At 46.5% G+C, this 14,600-nt stretch overlaps 1 protein-coding gene across 1 annotated transcript in view; it reads left to right on the top strand.

The window, feature by feature from the left end:
- Nucleotides 1–14,600, top strand: part of B4GALNT2 (beta-1,4-N-acetyl-galactosaminyltransferase 2 (SID blood group)) — a 51,757-nt gene that overhangs the window by 25,411 nt on the left and 11,746 nt on the right. The window contains exons 5-8 of the mRNA XM_068977465.1: nt 7,782–7,888; nt 9,041–9,078; nt 13,302–13,482; nt 14,467–14,553. Of these exons, the coding sequence (XP_068833566.1) occupies nt 7,782–7,888; nt 9,041–9,078; nt 13,302–13,482; nt 14,467–14,553 (413 nt within the window). The remainder of the gene's footprint in view (nt 1–7,781; nt 7,889–9,040; nt 9,079–13,301; nt 13,483–14,466; nt 14,554–14,600) is intronic.

Genomic DNA, 14,600 nt, shown 5'->3' with positions numbered 1-14,600 from the left:
AATAAAAGACAGAAATGGGCATGGACCTAACAGAAGCAGAAGATATTAAGAAGAGGTGGCAAGAACACACAGAAGAACTATACAAAAAAGATCTTAATGACCCAGATAACCACAATGGTGTGATCGCTCACCTAGAGCCAGACATCTTGAGAATGTAAAGTCAAGTGGGCCTTAGGAAGCATCACTACAAACAAAGCTAGTGGAGGTGATGGAATTCCAGTTGAGCTATTTCAAATCCTGAAAGATGATGCTGTGAAAGTGCTGCACTCAGTATGCCAGCAAATTTGGAAAACTCAGCAGTGGCCACAGGGCTGGAAAATGTCAGTTTTCATTCCAGTCTCAAGGAAGGGCAATGTCAAAGAATGTTTAAATTAACACACAACTGTACTCATTTCACATGCTAGCAAAGTAATGCTCAAAATTCTTCAAGCTAGGCTTCAACAGTATGTGAACAAACTGAATTTAGAAAAAGCAGGAGAACCAGACATCAAATTGCCAACATCTGTTGGATCATAGAAAAAGCAAGAGAATTCCAGAAAAACATCTACTTCTGCTTCATTGAGTATACTAAAGCCTTTGTCTGTGTGGATCACAATAAACTGGAAAATTCTGAAAGAGATGGGAATACCAGACCACCTTGCCTGCCTCCCAGGAAACTTGTATGCAGGCCAAGAAGCAACAATTAGAACCGGACATGGAACAACAGACTGGTTCCAAATTGGGAAAGGAGTATGTCCAGGCTGTATATTATCACCCTGCTCGTTTAACTTATAGGCAGAGTACATCATGCAAAATGAAGCACAAGCTGGAATCAAGATTGCTGAGAGAAATACCAATAATCTCAGATAGGCATATGACACCACCCTAATGGCAGAAAGCCAGGAGAAATTAAAGAGCCTCTTGATGAAGGTGAAAGAGAAGAGAGAAAAAGTTGCTTTAAAACTTAACATTCAAAAAGCTAAGGTCATGGCATCTGGTCCCATCACTTAATGACAAATAGATGGGGAAACAATGGAAACATTGACAGACTTTCTTTTCTTGGAGTCCAAAATCACTGCAGGTAGTGACTGCAGCCATTACATTAAAAGATGCTTGCTCCTTGGAAGAAAAGTTATGACCAACCTAGACAGCATATTAAAAAGCAGAGACAGGAGGCCCCAGACACGGGCTTCTCGAAGCAGCATCCGTGGCGCGCCCGGTGCAGCCGCCTCCCCGAACCCCCGGCTCCGGGGGGCAATGAGGGGGCAGTGGAAGGGGCACTGCTCCTCGGGCATTACTTAGAGAAGCGAGACCGCCCCGCCCTCCCAGCCGGCCCTCCCTCGCTCCCGCCTGGGCCCCGCGCGCCACTCAGCCAGAGGGACAGTCGGCCCAATATGTCAAGACCTCTGATCACTAGATCTCCTGCATCTCCACTGAACAATCAAGGCATTCCCACTCCAGCACAGCTCACAAAATCCAACGTGCCCGTCCACATTGACGTGGGCGGCCACATGTACACCAGCAGCCTGGCCACCCTCACCAAATACCCCGAGTCAAGTGCTGGAGAAGACTCTTGAGAGTCCCTTGGACTGCAAGGAGTTCAAACCAGACAATCCTAAAGGAAATCTACACTGAATGTTCATTGGAAGGACTGATGCCGGAGCTCCAATACTTTGGCTACCTGTTGCAAAGAGCTGACTCACTGGAAAAGACCCAAGACCTAGGCTGAAAAAAGCCTGGTGTGCTATATAGTCCATGGGGTCACAAAGAGTTGGACATGACTTAGCAACTGAATAACAATAACAACACAACAGAGCCATGCTTCTCAACCTTAGTGGCATGTTAGAATCAGCTGAGACTTGCAAAAGAAAACCTGGTCCTGCCCACAAAGATTCTGATTGCATTGGCCTTGAGCAGGGCCTGGGCGTGGGATTTGCTAATGCTTCCCACCTTCAGCCACGCAGTCCATCTTTCCACCTTCTGGAACTGTGTTCTAAAGGTGGGCTTTGGCCAAGGGAACAGGTCATCTACAATATCTCAAGCTCCTTTATTCTCAAGTGGCCTTCACCCAGCATTAGCTGGGGCATGTGGGACCCCTGGGTGCTGGAGCTCCCATGCGGGTCTCCTGCCATGAGCATGTGGCCCAGGGTTGTCCAAATACCATGCCATCCATTTCTGTGTGTCATGACTTGAAGAAGCCTGAAAAGCACCACCTTAGATGGGATAGTGGGATAAATTAGTCTTGTTCTTCTTTGCTGCTGGGTTTCAGGAGGCTCTTTTTTCCATGCCCCATGTCCAGCATACACACCCTTCCCACAGCAAGGGACAAAGTTGGCCTTGGACCAGTGACCTTGCCACCTGCTGATGGCTGCTGGGTTGCACCTGTGAAGAGAAATCCATTAGGAAAACTTTCAGGGACCAGTGTGGGCCCCGGCATGCTGTGCCCAGGGGGAGGAATGGTCTAGGGGATGCCAGGACAGGTAAGGCTGCTCATCAGGTTAGGGGTCTCTAAGCCCACTGATGCATTACTCACCACCTCTGCTGGGCTCCTCCTTGTTTGTTAAAGCAGTGAACCCAAGTACAAGATGCTATAGACTATCTCACATTCACACCCCTGTGCAAAACACATGTGCGTGCACCCATCAGAAACATCATTTTAAAGATTTTTAAAATGTGTTTCTAGAACATGCCCCCTAAGCTTACACTTCAGGTTTTAAGTCAAATAATGGGTCTACCAGTAGTCTTCAGCTACTTGCACTGTGCCTGGCAATGCTGGGTATATATTTGTTGAATGAGTTTTGCTTTGTTGAGTGGCATGAGTTTTGCTCTGAGCTGGAGCAGCTTAACCACCTCAGGGCTGCTTCAGCTCAACCACATTTTGAATCATCAGATGCTACAGTGATGTCAGATCTTAACAGCAGGCCTAGTCCAATCTGGGCAGCAAAGATTAACACCCCATTCTCTTCAAAGCAGAGCCTAGAGAGGGATTTTCTAGTCTAATTACCCTGAATCGAAAAAGTAAGAAGAAGGAGAAGGGAATCCATCAGTCTGGTCATAACCCAGACATCCATGAACCAGATGAACAGAAGGGTAACACCTGCCTTCAGAATGTTTTCCGCCTACTGGTAACTTCCTCCCTGAACCTCTCAGATCAGGGTCATTTCCAGATGCTTGGGGAAAAAATGGTGCAGGTTCCTCTGCTCCACCTATGTGTATCCCGGGATGTGAGGGAAATGAGCAGTTTCCATTGACATCCAGGTGATCCACCTACATCTCAGAGTTTGGGCCCCAGGTCTGCAGAGGACTATAAAACATGAACACATCCACCTGCAGCCTGGTGGAAATGGTAGTGGCGTGGCCAGGGACACGTTGTTAGCACGATGCTTTTTTTATTGAGTCTTTCTTGATTCTCAGCACTTGGGACTATTATACAGACTGTGCTCTTTTTGATCTGTCACAATGAATAATGTCCTTGAGCAACACCAAGGTCGATTTTGCTCTGTGTTTATAATCATATTTTCGTATTTCCTGAAGAAAGTACTTTTATAATAAACTATATATTCTATTTAAAAAAAAAAAAAAGCAGAGACATCACTTTGCCAACAAAGGTCTGTTTAGTCAAAGCCATGGTTTTTCCAGCAGTCATGTATGGATGTGAGAGTCGGACTGTAAAGAATGCTGAATGCTGAAGAATTGATGCTTTTGAACTGTGGTGTTGGAGAAGACTCTTGAGAGTCCCTTGGACTGCAAGGAGATCCAACCAGTCCATCCTAAAGGAAATCAGTCCTGAATATTCATTGGAAGGACTGATGCTGAAGCTGAAGCTCCAATACTTTGGCCACCTGATGAGAAGAGCTGACTAATTGGAAAAGACCTTGATGCTGGGAGAGATTGAAGGCAGGAGGAGAAGGGCATGACAGAGGGTGGGATGGTTGGATGGCATCACCGACTCAGGGGACACGAGTTTGAGCAAGCTCTGGGAAATGATGGAGCACAGGGAAGCCTGGCCGGCTGCAGTCCATGGGGCTGCAAAGAGTCAGACACAACTGAGTGACTGAAGACAAGAGCACAGAAGACCCCTGTCTGCTGATGGTCCTGTCTTCCCTTCACGAAACACACGCCAGGCCACAATGAAGAAAGGAGCTCGAAAGAGCAGCAGAGTGGGAAAAAGCAAGCAGTAATCCTGTCTTGTGTGTTCCCTCAGACCATACAAGGGAAGGGTGTTCCCGACCTGGGCCTTAGACGGGAGGGTGTTTAATGTGGATGGTCCCTCTCACTCAGCTTCCTCTGCCCCCTCAGTTCTCTCCCCTTTTCCCTCTTGAAGGACACACAGTACAGGGCATCCCAGCCCCTTCTTGAGAAACCAGCCCTGGACAAAGGAAAGGCAGGTTCTGCTCCTTTCAGTCCTGAGGCAGAGAGCGTCAGCACTCCCTGTATCCCCCGCACATCCACTCTGCCCTCATGGACCTTCCCTTCCACACCGACAGTTCTTTATCTCACACACCTGCACCCTCCCACTGAGACCCGCTCTGCTGTGGAAGCATGCTGGCCTCCTTGGGGCGGGCCAAAAACGGGCAGCGGTTGGGAATGAACAGCTCTGGGGGTGGCCCGCAGTTGATGGTGGGTGGGAGTTAGTGGATAAATACCCCAGCTCTCTCATTCGTGGTTAGGAGAACTCTGAGACGGGTTCTGGTCAGGCCTGAGCCCAACTGCCCGCAGCAGCCCCAGCAGCTCATAACTCACCTTTGTTGGCTTCCTCCCCTCACCCTGCCTCTGCCCATGCTTCTTAGAACTGTCAGCCAATAACACTATGTCCTCAAAAGCTGCTCGGCGTCTGCTTCCTGGAGAACCCAACTTAAGTTCTTGTTCTGCTTTATTTTTATTTTATTTTAAATATATTTATTTATTTGGCTGCGTGGAGTCTTAGTTGCCACACGTGGGATTCTTTTTTTTTTTTTTTTTTAGTTGCAGCATTCCCTGACCAGGGATCAAACCCAGACGCCTTGCCTGCTTTGGGAATGAGGAGTCTTAGCCACTGGACCACCAGCTAAGACCTTGTTCTGTTTTTTTAAAAAACCAAGACATTTCAGGATGTGGTCAAATAATTGCCAGTAATATTCCCCTCTGTGCAGTCTTTGATGAAATTAGGGTAATAGAATGTGGTTTGACAAAGTGAGAACAGAAGGGGGTTCCCCAATTTTCTTCACACTCTGCTAGCTTTTGCTGCTAGTATGGAGTCTCCTTTTCTTTTCCTTTTTTTTTTTTTAATTAAAAAGCATTTTTTAAAAGTCAAATAATATGTGTATACTGTTTTAAGGCAAATGATACTAAAAGGCCCAACCCTGCTCCCTACTTCCTAGCCCTACTCCTCAGAGGCCACTATTCTCATCTAACATTTTGAGCTGTTTCCTCTGGAATTACCACCATATTTCTAAGTAAAAAGCTTATACCGTTAACTCCAAATTTCTCAACATTAGACATTATCCATTTTACTTGTTATAGTAGATGAACATAGAGCCCCCTTCAGTTCTTGATTTCTCCTCTTGTACACTCTCACACTCCACATAATTTTTGGTTAATTCAACATTTAATACTTCCACTTTATGACTGAATGACCAGGACTCCCAGTTAAGCCACATGTTGTTGCTGTTTGCTGTTCAGTCCTAAGTCATGTCAGACTCTTTGTGACCCCATGGAATGCTCTCCTAGCCTTCACTATCTCCTAGAGTTTGCTTAGATTTGTGTCCATCAAGTCGGTGATGCTGTCTAACCATCTCATCCTCTGCCGTCCCCTTCTCCTCCTGCCTTCAATCTTTCCAAGCATCAAGGTCTTTTCCAGTGAGTCAGCTCCTCACATCAGATGACCAAAGTATTGGAGCTTCAGCATCAGTCCTTGCAGTGAATATTCAGGGTTGATTTCCTTTAGGATGGACTGGTCTGGTTTCATCCTTGAAGTTTAAGAGATTCTCAACAGTCTTCTCTGGCACCACAGTTTGAAAGAATCAATTCTTCAGCTCTCAGCCTTCTTTATGATCAAACTCTCACATCTGTATATGACTACAGGAAAAAGTGTGTGTGTGTGTGTGCGCGCGCGCATGCACGCTTAGTCACTCAGTCGTGTCTGACTCTTTGTGACCCCATGGACTGTAGCCCACCCAGCTCTTCTGTCCATGGGGATTCTCTAGGCAAGAATACTGGAGTGAGTTGCCATGCCCTCCTTCAAGGGATTGAATGTTAAGCTCTAAGCCAGCTTTTTCACTCTTCTGATCTTCCACCTTCATCAGGAGACTATGTAGTTTCTCTTCACTTTCTGCCATTAGATGGTATCATCTGCTTATCTGAGGTTGTTGTACTATAATTGCATTTCCCTTCTTACATTTCCTTTTGTATGTAATGTTTCGGTTTGCCTGGAATTAACTGTCTCATTCTTTCATTTGTTTAGTTTTCTTTCTATCTACTCCTAATTCTCCCCTCCTTTCTGAATCTTATCTGTGGTTAAGAATATTTCTTTTATACCAAAGGTACCATTCTCTATGGGCTGCCCTGGCTTCTCAGGAGTCTTCCCTGGTGGCTCAGACAGTAAAGAATCAGCCTGCAATGTAGGAGATCTGGGTTGGATCCTTGGGTTGGGAAGATCCCCTGGAGAAGGAAATGGCAGCCCACTCCAGTATTCTTGCCTGGAGAATCCCATGGAGAGAGGAGCCTGGTGGGCTACAGTCCATGAAGTCACAAAAGAGTCAGACATGACTTACGGGCTAAACAACAACAATATCCTTCTATACATATACAAGTTTCCCTTGCTATCTGAATGTAGACAGTTTCTATGAAATTTTTCATAAAATGAAATGGTGTGAAGCAAAGAAACAATTACCTCTGGACACATCTTGCTAATGGAATGCACAAAATAAATTGAGATAAAGCACAGATGCCAAAGCTACAGTAGCTTGATGCGGAGATGCTGTGTGTAGTTCCCAGGAAAGGAGCCTGGTGGTGCCACTGTTACTGCCTGGGATGCCTGCTGCCTCAGGAATTTTTGTTGTTCAGTCACATAGTCGTGTCCAACTCTTTGCGACCCCATAGACTGCAGCACTCCAGGCCTCCCTGTCCCTCACTATCTCCTGAAGTTTGCCCAAGTTCGTGTTCATTGCATTGGTGATGATACCTCAATAATAGCTGCAAATGCTGAGTGCCCATATTATTATTATGCCATTCTTGGTGGCGTGTGGAATTTATTTCCCCAACTAGGGGTTGAACCTGGACCATCGGCAGGTTGAGAGCGCTAACCAGTGGACCACCAAGGAATTCCCTTTCACCTTTCTTTGTTTTGTTTTGCTTTGGCTTTGTTGGTTCTTCATTTCTACATGGGGTTTTTCTCTAGTTGCGGTGCGTGGGGCTACTCTCTACATGCGGTGTGTGGGGTTCTTATTGTGGTGGCATGGGCTCTAGGGAGTGTGAAATCAGTAGTTGGAGCACATGGGCTTCGTTGCCCTGTGGCACGTGGACCAGGTGTTAAATCCGAGTCCCCTGCACTGACAGGCAGATTCTTTACCCCCAGGAAAGTCCTGCTAGTTGTGGTTTTGATTTTGAAGGTGCTTTGTTTTAATCTGCTTCAATTCTATGTGGAGTTAGAGGTCGGAGAGAGGAGCAGGAATAAAGGAAGTGAGAGAATGGAGGGCAGATTGGGAGCATCTATGAATGATTCCTCCCCATTGGCAGCACAAAGCTCTGGGTACAGACATCACTTTAAGAACTAACCAGGGACAGGTGTCAAGGCAGCTGCTAATGGTTTTCTTTCCCTACAGAGAAGGGCTGCCTCGCCCACCGCCCCTGCTGGCTCAGGCCAACCTCCCCTTTGGGTACCCCATCCACGGGGTGGAAGTGATGCCCCTGCACACAATTCCCATCCCAGGTAGGTGCCTCTCCATTCAGAAGACTGAAACAACTTTCTTCTTCTTCCTTCTCAAGCAAAAGGTGGGAGCAGAAGGCGACAGTCATCCATGCTGTGTATCCAGCACAATGCACCAAGCTTGACATGATTGCATTTAATGTTGGTCTCACTCTTTCCATCACTGGAAATCACCCTTAGTAGCCGTGACCTCCATGGGGATCTGAGATAACATAGAAGAGGACGGAAACCTAGGTGCCTTGAGGAACCTTAGGGCGTAATGGACTGCTTGGTGTCCTCCAGCATCAAAGCATGAGCCCGTCTCCACGGAGTGCATAGGAAAAGGATGTCTATGCCAGTTAAAACTCCCCTCCACGAGTGGTTTTTACACACTCTTCTAGTTAGCTCAGCATCACTTCTCTGTGAGGCAAATATTATTTTGCCAACTTCACAGATGAGTTTAGTAAGTTATCTAAGAGCACATAGGGAGGATATGTTTGAATTAGAACTTGAATTAGTCCTATTATAAGAACAGAGGTAGATGCTAAAGTAAAAAACATTTGGGATAAATTGCTAGTGTGTCTGAATAGTCACTTAAAAAGGATTTGCCATTTCGTATAGTTCTTTTTCTTTTATTGTGGGTAAATACACATAACATAAAATTTACCATTTTACCCATTTTTAAGTGTCCAGTTCTGTGGCATTAAGTATATTTACATTGTTCTCCAGTGAGCATCAATCTCTAGAACGTTTCACCTTCCCAACAGAAACTCTGTATCCATTTAACATTAACTCCCTTTTCCCCCTCAGCCCCTGGCAACCACCATTCTATTTTCTGTCTCTCTGAATTTGACTATTTAGGGAAACTCATATATGGATGATTCACTATTCATCTATCGCTTTCTTCCCTTCAGTATCAGAGATATCTGGAAGGGACTGGATTAATTCACAGCACCCATCCAAAACTGATGGTGGGCAGCAGAGGCTTTAGCACCACCAGAGTTTGAGGAGGACCATGGGACACCATCTAATGGAGCCCTGGGAAGGGGGGGTGGCCAGCAAACACTCTGGGTAGGTGACACTTGAGGTGACTCTGGAGGGACATGTAGGAGTCGGACAGGAGGTGAGGGCATCCTCTCAAATGGTGTTGATTGTCCTTTTCATTGTGTCCTCCAGGTCTCCAGTTTGAAGGACCAGATGCTCCCATCTATAAGGCAAGAGTCCCCTTCCCAGCTTCCTTTAGCTCTTGGCATCCTGTCCTCGGCTCACTACCTATGCTTTCTTCCCCCAGTGGTGGCTGGTCTCAGATTTTGACAGAACCTCTATCCTGATTAAGTATAAGACATGAATCCGTGGTGGGGAGTGGGGGAAGGGTACCTATAGAAGTCATGAGTTTTCCAGCCATGGGGTGGTTGAAGTTCCAGGGGGGACTTCCAAAGAAGTGACCACCAAGGCTCCTGCTGGCTTCAGCTCAAGGGGAAGCTGCTGCCACAGCTGGGCTGTGTTGCCTCTGTTTGGGTCAGCACCAGCAAGGTGGATGCTCTGTGGCCTGTCCTTCTTTCGCTGCTTAACATAGCTCCAAATTAAGGTCTCTGCAAGTATGTCTGAGGGGTGGGATGCAAATTGCATCCAGAACCCTAACTGAAAAGGAGTCTGGGAAGTGTAGTTTTAGTTTTCCCAGGCAGAGGCCGGAATGGGCGGTGATGGAGCTGCTCTGTTCTCCACAGGACACCTCTGCCCACCTCGCTCCCAAGTACCCTCACCTCCCTCCTCCCTCCCCCACCTTCGTCGCTTTCTACTGTGTCACTTTCTCCATGGCTCTTATCATACCCGAAGTACTTTATATGTGTCATGATGTGCTTATTGCCACTCTTCCCCACTAGAACGTGAGCTTTTTGAAGGCAGGAAGTCAGTCTGCTCTTTTCCCAGCACCTGTAGTTTGGATCTCAGAGTATCTGTTGATTGACTAAAGCATTTTCAGCAGGAATGACATTATCCAGGTTGCTGTTGAGCAGTGGCTCAGTCATGTCCCACTTTTTGTGACCCTGTGGACCTCAGCACGCCAGGCTTCCCTGTTCTTCACTATCTCCCAGAGTTTGCTTGAACTCATGTCTATTGAGTCGATGATGCAATCCAACCATCTCTTCCTCTGTCGTCCCCTTCTCCTCCTGCCTTCAATCTTTCCCAGCATCAGGGTCTTTTCCAATGACTTGGCTCTTCACATCAGGTGGCCAAAGTATTGGAGCGTCATCTTCAGCATCAGTCCTTCCAATGAATATTCAGGACTGATTTCCTTTAGGATGGACTGGTTGGATCTCCTTGCAGTCCAAGGGACTCTCAAGAGTCTTCTCCAACACCACAGTTCAAAAGCATCAATTCTTCAGCATTCAGCATTCTTTACAGTCCAACTCTCACATCCATACATTACTATGGAAAAACGATAGCTTTGAAAATACAGACCTTTGTAGGTAAAGTGATGTCTCTGCCTTTTCATATGCTGTCTAGATCTGTCATAACTTTTCTTCCAAGGAGCAAGCGTCTTTTAATTTAATGGCTGCAGTCACCATCTGCAGTGATTTTGGAGCACAAGAAAATAAAATCTGTCACTGTTTCCATTATTTCCCCTTTTATTTGCCATGAAGGGATGGGATCGGATGCCATGATCTTCATCTTTTGAATGTTGAGTTTTAAGCCAGCTTTTTCACTCTCCTCTTTCACTTTCATCAAGAGGCTCTTTAATTCCTCTTCACTTTCTGCCATTAGGGTGGTGTCATCTGCATATCAGAGGCTGTTGATATTTCTCCTGGCAATCTTGATACCAGCTTGAGCTTCATCCAGCTTGGCATTTCACATAATGTACTCTGCATATAAGTTATCTAGGTTACTTTTCCTAAAGATAACTGGCTGTTGCAGAAAACAAGGAGGCAAAGGAAGAGAATAGCAGTGGGGATGAAGAGAAGCAAATGGATTTTAGCTACATGTTGAAAGTGGACTCAACAGGACTCACTCATAGATTGCAGGTGTCAGGGAAACCGCAGGTGTCGGGGAAACAGCAGGACAGGAGTGACTTCTGTTGGGGACTTGAACAGCTGAGTGGGTAAAGGTACTATTCACAAGGTAGGGAAAACCATGGATGGGGTGGAAAACAGGTTTATTGAAAACAATCATTAGTTCAAGTTTTGAAGATCATGAAACTTCCTAGCAGAGCAATCAGCCAGGCAGCTGGATCTCAGAGAGATAGGAACTACAATGTGCATCTTCAAAGCATCAGCATATGAATGGCATTAAAGCCAACACCTCTGGTGAGAAAGGGTCAGTTCAGTTCAGTTCAGTCGCTCAGTCGTGTCCAACTCTCTGTGACCCCACAGACTGCAGCACCCAGGCCTCCCATCACCAACTCCCAGAGTTTACTCACACTCATGTCCATTGAGTCAGTGATGCCATCCAACCATCTCATCCTCTGTCATCCCCTTTTCCTCCTTGCCCTCAATCTTTTCCAGTATCAGGGTCTTTTCAAATGTCAGTTCTTCACATCAGGTGCCCAAAGTATTGGAGTTTCAGCTTCAACATCAGTCCTTCCAATGAACACCCAGGACTGATCTCCTTTAGGATGGACTCGTTGGATCTCCTTGCAGTCCAAGGGACTCTCAAGAGTCTTCTCCAACACCTCAGTTCAAAAGCATTGACTCTTCGGTGCTCAGCTTTCTTTACAGTCCAACTCTTACACCCATACATGACCACTGGAAAAACCATAGCCTTGACTAGATGGGCCTTTGTTGGCAAAGTAATGCCTCTGCTTTTTAATATGCTGTCTAGGTTGGTCATAACTTTTCTTCCAAGGAGTAAGCATCTTTTAATTTCATGGCTGCAATCACCATCTGCAGTGATTTTGGAGCCCCCACCAAAGAAGTCAGCCATTGTTTTCACTGTTTCCCCATCTATTTGCCATGAAGTGATGAGACCAGAGGCCATGATCTTAGTTTTCTGAATGTTGAGCCTTAAGCCAACTTTTTCACTCTTCTCTTTCACCTTCATCAAGAGGCTCTTTAGCTCCTCTTCACTTTCTGCCATAAGGGTGGTGTCAGCTGCATATCTGAGGATATTGATATTTCTCTCGGCAATCTTGATTCAAGCTTGTGCTTCTTCCAGTCCAGCGTTTCTCATGATGTACTCTGCATAGAAGTTAAATAAGCAGGGTGACAATATACAGCCTTGACGTACTCCTTTTCCTATTTGGAACCAGTCTGCTGTTCCATGTCTAATTCTAACTGTTGTTTCCTGAGCTGCAAACAGGTTTCTCAAGAGGCAGGTCAGATGGTCTGATATTCCCCTCTCTTTCATAATTTTCCATAGTTTATTGTGATCCACACAGTCAAAGGCTTTGGCATTGTCAATAAAGCAGAAATAGATGTTTTTCTGGAACTCTCTTGCTTTTTTCCATGATCCAGTGGATGGTGGCAATTTGATTTCTGGTTCCTCTGCCTTTTCTAAAACCAGCTTGAACATCTGGAAGTTCACAGTTCACGTACTATTGAAGCCTGGCTTGGAGAATTTTGAGCAGTACTTTACTAGTGTGTGAGATGAGTGCAATTGTGCGGTAGTTTGAGCATTCTTTGGCATTGCCTTTCTTTGGGATTGGAATGAAAACTGACCTTTTCCAGTCCTGTGGCCACTGCTGAGTTTTCCAAATTTGCTGGCATATTGAGTGCAGCACTTTCACAGCATCATCTTTTAGAATTTGGAATAACCCAACTGAAATGAGAAAAGTTAGGAAGGGAAAAGATAAAGAAGGGAAAAGGATTCAGAACCAAGCCCTGAAAAACTCTCTTTGGAGGTCTGATGGATGAGGAGGAATTAGCAAGCGGAATTCAAGGAGCTGCCAGCAGGGGTAGGAAGAAATCTTTAAGGATGGTATCCTGAGGCTTCCCTGGTGGCCCAGTAGTTAAGAATCTGCCTTGCAATACAGGGACACTGGTTTGATCCTGGTCTGGGAAGACCCCCACATGCCACGGGGCAGCTAAGCCCTGTGCACCACTGAGCCCGTGCTCCACAACAAGAGAAGCCACTGCAGTGAGAAGCCCACCCACAGCGTCGAAGAGTAGCCCCCACTTGCTGTACCTGGAGAAAGCCCACGCCCAGCAACAAAGACCCAGCGCAGGCAAAAATACTTAATTACAATAAAAATAAACTAGTTAAAAAAAAAACATGGTATCCTGCATGGCAAGAGTTAAGAATGTTTCAGAAGTGTCCCCTGAACACACCAAGTCTTAGGTCTAGATTCTTCCTTACTGAAGCTGAGGCAGTAACTCCTGCAGAGACAGACCCTAAATTTCAGGGGCACTGTCTATCCTCTCAACCTTATGTGCTCTGCCCCCTGCTGGCCATCCTGGGTATGTGCTGTTCTTTGCATTTAGTCTTGGTGTCTCATCCACCCTAGGTCACCCTGAAAGCTTCTCTGGGGACACTGAACACCCTCGCTGACACCCCAGACACTGTGGTGCAGGGCAGAGGCCAGAAGGAGCTGACCATTTTGACCAGTAGCCGGACGGTTTTGAATTTCATCCTCCAGCACGTGACATACACCAGCACAGAGTACCAGCACCCCAGGGTGGATGTGGGTGAGAGCCTCTCCTTGGATGACAAAATGCTTAGGGACCCAGAAAAACACCACCAGCCCTCAGAGTCTTCCTCCTCCCAGAAGCCTGCCTCCCTGGCTTCTATTTCTAACTCTAAACACTGAACTTTCCAATTACTGTATCCAGTAATATCCGCCCATTGCCATTGACCCCACAGGACAGGCAAATGCCCTCTCATCTCTCCATGAAGGCAGATCGTTCTTGCTGTGTGCCCAGCTCTGTTCCTCATTCTCGGCAGCAAGCAGAGCTGAAGATTTCAGCTGCAGTAGAGAGGGTGCAGTCTGTGCCCCAGCGTCTTGTCCTGGGCACTAACCGGAAAGTGGGGTGTGAGGAAACCTGCAGTGGGAAAGGCAGAAGCTTTGTCTTCCTCCTCCCATCCCAGGCCCAGAATTCCTGGGAGAATAATTGCTGACACTAAGTGCAGCCCCAATTTCTTTCTGGATGAATTAAAGGCACTGTTTCCCATTTTGAGCAGCTCCACAGGATGCATTCTCAGGACACCCACACACACACAAAATGAACTGTGGGACAGATTTCCCAGGAACACAGACTAGGGAGAGAGTTCCCTCCATCTTCAGGTGTTCAAATGGTTCTTATCACAGAATGACCCTGAGAGGTCAAATGAGGCAGGTAGAGTTTTCCTGGTTTTGTAGATGGTGAAGGAGATGAATGATTTACGCAAGGTATTTCAGATAATAAATAACAAAGTCAAACTTAACCCACCCCTCTGATTCCAAGCCCACTTCACCCTACAGAGCCGCACGGGGAAGAAATGTGAGTTTCAGAGACAGTCAGTGGGTTGCCCCAGGGACACACAGTGATTTCAGAAGCTCAAATGCCATAGCCTCTACGCTGTCCTCAATCTCCTCCCACCAATCTCTCATTCCCCCATCTCGTTGGCTTCCTGGGCAGCATAGGGAGTGACCCACACGCAGTACACAACTCTGACCTTATTTCTCCCTCCAGTGAGTCTGGAGTCCAACTCCTCAGTGGCCAAGTTTCCAGTGACCATCCGCTTTCCTGTTATGCCTAAGTTATATGACCCTGGACCAGGTAAGGCCCTTGTTCCTGGGGCTCCGTAGTGGGTCCTATAGACTACT

This window comes from Capricornis sumatraensis, chromosome 8 (genome assembly GCF_032405125.1).
Source record: "Capricornis sumatraensis isolate serow.1 chromosome 8, serow.2, whole genome shotgun sequence".
NCBI lineage: Eukaryota > Metazoa > Chordata > Mammalia > Artiodactyla > Bovidae > Capricornis > Capricornis sumatraensis.
Note: the sequence above shows the minus strand (reverse complement) of the source record. Positions and strands in the feature narration are given on the sequence as shown.